Source organism: Austrofundulus limnaeus, unplaced genomic scaffold, assembly GCF_001266775.1.
Source record: "Austrofundulus limnaeus strain Quisiro unplaced genomic scaffold, Austrofundulus_limnaeus-1.0 Scaffold121, whole genome shotgun sequence".
NCBI classification, from domain to species: domain Eukaryota; kingdom Metazoa; phylum Chordata; class Actinopteri; order Cyprinodontiformes; family Rivulidae; genus Austrofundulus; species Austrofundulus limnaeus.
Window position 1 is genome coordinate 1160484 of NW_013952523.1, and position 6658 is coordinate 1167141.

A 6658-nucleotide genomic window follows, 5' to 3' on the forward strand; every position below is an offset into this window, starting at 1 on the left:
AATTTGATGAAAACATTTTAAATATCCAGTGCACTCATATCAGAATAACTTTTAGATTTGTTGTTAGAATAATCGATTAATCGAAAAAATAATSGTTAGATTAATCGATTAGAAAATAATCGTTTGGTACAGCACTAGTCACGATAACGATAAGTGACGATTTAAAAAAAAAGACATGTAAAGCCTGGCAGCACGCGGTGGGATTTTATAGTTTTTATTGCGAAATGACAAATAATTACCGTGGTGAATATCAGAAGTAAGTTAAATTAAGTTTAACAGATCTGTACAAGTTTGATTTTAGGGAATTTAGCACATTTTCAGTCCGTGTTGTGTTAGCAGCAGTGAAAGTAAACATTGATTAAACCTCGTCTCTGTTTTTCAGGAGAGGTTTATCGTTGTTCGGGAGCCTGACGGCACTCTTCGAAAGGCCACCTGGGAGGAGCGAGACCGCCTCGTTCAGGTTTACTTCCCCAAAGAGGGACGCAAAATAATGGCACCACTCGTCTTCAAAGAGGAGAATCTCAAGGTGAGAAATGGCAAACGGACTGAAATATTGGGATGAAACAAAAATCTTCTGGTTCTCATGTCTGTCTTTACTGTAACATTCCTGCTGTATTTCTGCTCACACAAAACCTGTTATGAGCCCTGTGCTTAGCTTTATATTTTTTTCTCTGAACAGTTCCTGCACTAATCAAGTCGTTCTGACAGTATAGAAAGTTTGTTTGCAGATTGAGTATTTAAAGCTGTTAAAGTGCCTGTGACATGCATGTTCACATACAAAAGGTCCAGGAAAACACTGTAACATTTAAGAAACTTGGCACAATACACACAGTTAACCCATTTTGTCACCTAACTGGCGTTTTTTTCTCTTCAACTTGTCTCAGTCAATGTGAAGTAGGAAATGGCATCAAAGGGAAACTCTAAGAAAAGCAACTCTGTGGTCTTTGTGTGTTACACCAGTATTAGATGAACCCTGAGGACTCTTCATCTCTATCTGATCGTGAATCAAAATACTCTAACAGAACTTCAGATTCTTGTCTAGTCTGTTGTTACTTATTGTAACAATGCTTTGTTTACATGCAGATATTCCCCTTTGTCATCACTTCCTGTTACTTCACATCTGAATATGTCAACAACTGTTCATCTCAGCTGCGTCAAATTATTATTATTTTTTTGGCATCATTAAATGTTATTTTTTCAAAAAGGCATTCATATATAAATATTGCAAAAACATGATGCCACAGGCACCTTAAGACACCATTTTTATTTGTTTAGGGCTGTTTTGTTCTAGTGGAAATATGATTGAAGAAGACAGAATTTACCGATCTAAATCATAGCATTCTGCTTCTGCTGTTGAAACTGCATGTCTTTTTTTACATTTGCTGAGCTTCCAGGTTTCATTTAACTTGAGTGAAAGATAACACATGTTTCACACTGGGATGTTTTCCTTTAAAGCTTAAAGGCTGGAACAAAATCAACATTGGTAGTGTGTGATAGGGATGAAACTGTTCATGGAGAAAATAGACAAACAGAAAAGTTTGGTTTAGGATGTGTGTGCTATTCAGTTTAGCACATTTGTCCGAAACTGCAGTTCTGTGGTTTCCACCATAAAGAAAATGTGGAGTGTTACAGTGGAATTTAACATAAAACACAGGAGGTCTTACGTTTTTACACACATTAAAATGACATTATTTTGGACGTAGGCCCAGATTCTGGTCAGTAATTTTATTTATACCTTGTTCTTTAAATGTGTTTTTCTTTTCTTTTAGATTGTGTTTTCTCAGGACCGCCATAAAGAAGTGTTAGACTTATGTGTGGTCCAGTTTGAACCTGACAGTGGAGACTACATTAGTGTAAGTAAACTCAAAAGTTTTTTCCTCTTTGAGTTCACATTAATCATCTGAGCTGACAGTTTGTAAGTTTGATACAAGAAAATAAAAAAATACAGTTTTGTTGTATTGTAATGAATCCATGGTAAAAAACCATGTTTTGACACATCGTAGTCAGAAATAATATCGCAGTGAAAATTTTCACATTTTTTTCCTGAGTTATACTAAATGTGTTTTGTGTTTGAACAGTTAAACTTCTGTTAAGGTCCTGCACACATTCTGTATATTGTGTCTGTTTTTGATGATATCTGATGTTTCAAGACATGTAAATAAAATATTACAAGAGTAATGTCTTGCTGCTATGAAAGAAAATGAAACAGTCCTATAGCTAAAAGAGCAGGCAGCTGTGCTAATGTTAAATGTCAGGTTGTAAAAGAGAGCAGCTTTGTTCACACAGCCAGGGGAATGAGATATAATTTTTTTATTAAACATGGACTAAAATGGGCGGACTTAGCTATAGATTCAGGTGTGGAAAAATGTTTGTCCTTGTTTTTCATGTATTTTCATTAGAAAAGGTTAGAAACACAATTAATCATGATTTTCTTTAGTTTTGTAGTCGTAAATGTCAATTAACAAATGCCTTCTGCCAGTATACTTAAGGGATATAAAAGCTGAAAAATATCAGTTTTTATGTTAATCAGAGAAGAGGTATATTTGCCTAAAATTCTTTAACATTTTGGCCCTTTTCCACTAGTGCTTCTACAGCATGGTTTGACTTGGCTGAACTCTGTTCAACACGGTTCAAGTGGTTTTCCATTACACTTCAATAACAGTTCTAGTGGGTGGTTTCATTGTAAAGTTGGGCGGTCCCATAGTCTGAAAATTGATGCCACACACCTTACCAGCTGGTGGCGTTATGCTCCATTAATCTATTTGCCTGCCAGCATTAAACATAGCAGAAGAAGAAAAAGATATGCAACACCAGGGTTTCCCCTAGGATTTTTTTAAACCGTGGCGGTGACCTCTCATGGGGGGTAGGGTTGGGCAATATTGGCAAAAAAATTAATCACGATTAATTGTGGTATTTAGCCGATAACGATTAATTTGACGATTAATCCCCTGGACACCCTTATGTACTGGTCACACGACCAGTTTAGTGGGAAAGATTTGTTCTTCATACAAATCTGTTCCAAATTGTCTCAAAATTACAGACTTCAGGCTGTACATCACATTTTAAATTGTGTTGATAGATAAATAATTTACAGAACTTTTTTTAAAAATGTTCGTCATATTTGAAGCAGAGAGGAGCACCGAGCGAACTCTGCCTGCTGGCATTAATCGTATTAATCGTCAAGTGCCAAAAAGTAATCGATTAATGTTTTTCTGACGATTAATTGCAAACGATACGATTATGCCCAACCCTAATGGGGGGGACACAAAATCTGGTTGTCCTCAAATTATTTTGGTTGTCCAAAAAATATCTCAATAAAAATGTTATTTAATAAGTTGGGCTTCTGTATACAAAGTTTACTATATACTGTACAAATGTTTTCAGTCAGCGGGTTGACAGTTTTAGGAGCTGCTTGAGGAGAACTTCCTCGTTCTCCTCATCCTCTTTGAAATAGAGAGCAAAAATCAACACCCAACCCAACTTGTTTTATAAAAACATAAATTTTGATTTAAATTGGTCATGTGACTAGGACATGCAGGTGTCCAGGGACTCCAGGGGATTAATTGTCGTATTAATCGTTATTGGCTAAATACCACAATTAATCGTGATCAATTATTTTGCCAATATTGCCCAACCCTAGACTCTAGTGGAAAAGGGGCTTTAGGCTCCTCTTGTTACCTGTCTGTACAAAACTTCTGCTTCAAGAAAAAAGAAAACAATCCTCCGTAATGTACTGAGTCTGTAAGATTTTTATGCATGTTTTGGAGTCACAACAATCACGCCTTGTAATCTGTTCTTATTTATTTTGAAAAGGCATGAACTATAGTTGCCTGCTTAGGTTTCCATTACTCCTGAGAACACTTTAACTTGTGTATTTCCTTGTGTTCTTGATCTAGGTGCATACAGCCGTATACGAGGACCTGGACAAGCACGACAAATATGAGTTGCTGCGATTCACCAGACATTTTGGAGGCATGGTTTGGTATCTCATCAATGCTCGCAGGATAGACGGACTTTTAGTGGACATGCTGAAGAAGGGGCTGTGAGTTTTTTTAAACTCGTCTTCAGACTGAGACATAAACGTCGGCTGTAAGTTTGAGTTCCTGTGTGTTTGTGTTGTCAGGCTTCAGGATGCTGTGAGTCTTGTGTCTCTGTTCCACATGGTCCATCCCAACAGTGTGTCAGCTCAGGAAGCTGCCAGGCAACAGATCACTGGTACTGACCAGCTTAAGGTGAGGACAATTTGATTTTATATCCACACTGGTTTTGTTGTGCTTTTATTATGTGTAACCATGTGATGCAGGCTGAATTAAAGGGTCAAGTAAAAGAATAGCTAACATTTTTTTTCTTCAGGCTAGGATCTGTGGCCTCAGGTTCAGGATAAATCAAGTCGAATTATTTCTCACATCCTTTTAAGTAGAGAGAGTGCATACAGTTATCTAAAACAACTGAAGTGCACTCTTCTATCCCACCCATTGTATGCAGCCCTGGCATTGTAGAGAAGCTATGGTAGAACGGGCAACAGCTCTCAGCTGACAGAAGCCCAACTGGATCTGTATCAAATTATTTTTAATCTCTTTGTAATAATTTTATACATAAATAATGGTCATTTCATTCAACAATCAGGCAAAACAACTAGATGTTGTATTAAGAAAATGTATCTGTTATAACTAATGATGATTTAAACTAGACCTGAATTCAGTTAATAATAATGACTGACTTCCAATGATTTTACACACGTTTCCTCTGGTCCATGTTGAGTGTGGTACACAGCATGTCACCAAACAGCACAGTGCGTACCTGTAGCCCTATATACAGGCCCATGGACTGATTACAAGATTATAGACACCTGTGATGCTAATTAGTGATACACCTTGATTTAACGTGACCCTTTGGTCACATTATTTTCAGGGGTACCATCATTTCTGTGCAGGCCTGTTTCATGAGTTGTATTTAAAAAAACAATCTGTTAAAGCATGGTTGAAAAGCAGTGTCTGACTTTCATTTGTTCATTTTCATAAATTTTTTATTTATGATCACTTTTGTCAGATTCTAGTTATTTCTGTGACCATTGTGGGTTTTTCTTTCATTAAACGAAGGATATCAACAGTTCTGCCCACGTGTGTAGGACTTTTTAGCTAATTGAATTCTTTTGACTTCAATTAGTTGATGAAATTACAACTAACTTTTTAATGTATACTCTACTAGTTGCAGCTAAATGTCTAATGAAAAAAAAAATCAAATAAACTCCTGATAAAAAATTTAAGACCAGTTGAAAAATGGCAAGAATTCATATTTTGCTCTGTTGGATTGTAAGAAGGTTCTAATTAGAGCTTTATGGTATTATGCAAAATTGACTTTTTTAGCTTTAAATCATGTTAAAATGTCATCCCCTCATCAAAAACATACCCAGAGTATTGCTTTCACTCATTCATGCATGTTTAAAAAATCCTTGAAACTCCTGTGGTAGCCATGTGGAGCTGCCTCAACGACTGCTGGAACAAAGTACCACCTATTTGTACAAAGCTCCTCCCTGGAGCTCAGTCTGTGACCGAGCACCCCTCCCTTGATGCATTGTTTGAAGACATGGTGAATCGGGAGTGTTGGAAACAGTAGAACAGAGGCCAATTCCAAGATAATTAAATAGGCTATCATGCAAAGTCAAATTTATTTTTGATATATACAACATGTTATAACAGCTGAAAATAACAGTTACTTGGTTGTGGTATAGAATTTAAATATGTGCCTGGAAAATACATAATATTCCCCCTTTAGGATTTTTTTTGATGCACAGCCTGAACTGAAACTGTCTCCTGTTTTCCTGCTGACCTGTGATGCTCGTTTCCACAGATTTATGCTGAGACTGAGTCCCAAAGGTCAGGCTTCATCAAGTTGGCTCTGCAGGCGTTCGAGGATCAGGCTGAAGACAAAGAATCAGCTGCCTAACATCCCAAACATTCATTCACCATGAGGAATGACAAAAAAAAAAAAGGCAGAACTGGTTTTGGAATATATGTCAAACATGACTTTTGATGTTCTGTCTCAGCATGAGTCCAAGATGCTATTCCGTTGAAAAATATCTTTATACTCTGCAGCCATCCATCTGAAAACTTACTATGAAACATGTTGTCTTTTAGAGAGATTTTGTCTCTCTGTATTTCATTGATGTCAATGAAAAAAAATACATGTACAATAAAATAAAATTAGGTTTTAGACCTGAATATCATGTTTTTGAAGCCTCAGTAGATTTTTTTTTAGCAAAAAATGATTTGAAGTCCAAGGAATTTCTTTCAGTTCAAAGAAAATAACAGTACAGTGGCATCTCCAAACATTGTTTAAAGAAGTGCTTGTGGGAGAGGGGGACTGAAAATCCTAAAATGGCACATCATAAGCAGAAGCCAAAATAGAATTTCAGAAATTTTACATGGCTACTTTTATTGAATGGTTTTATTGTGAGTTAAGGAATTGTCACTGAATGTATCACAGTTCCAGGTAATATTATTGATTATGCAACAGGCATAGATCAAAACAAAAAAACTATTGAAGTTCTGTAACAGTCCAGTTTTAGTGTTATATAGCTTTACATACACTTGTAATTTCCTAACTTATCCTTATATCCATTTATCTAAAACAGCACCTTTAATTTGAAAATGTACAT

At 36.2% G+C, this 6658-nt stretch overlaps 1 protein-coding gene across 1 annotated transcript; it reads left to right on the forward strand.

Annotated features, from left to right (window-relative positions):
* Window positions 1-382: 382 nt before the first annotated feature.
* mrps22 (mitochondrial ribosomal protein S22) lies at window positions 383-6230 on the forward strand (the record flags this gene model as incomplete). Its single annotated transcript, XM_014015010.1, is given in 5 exon segments — window positions 383-526; window positions 1770-1853; window positions 3897-4042; window positions 4124-4232; window positions 5851-6230. Coding segments are annotated over 5 exon segments (579 nt in total), but the record flags the coding sequence as incomplete, so codon positions are not given.
* Between the last annotated feature and the right edge of the window lie 428 nt (window positions 6231-6658).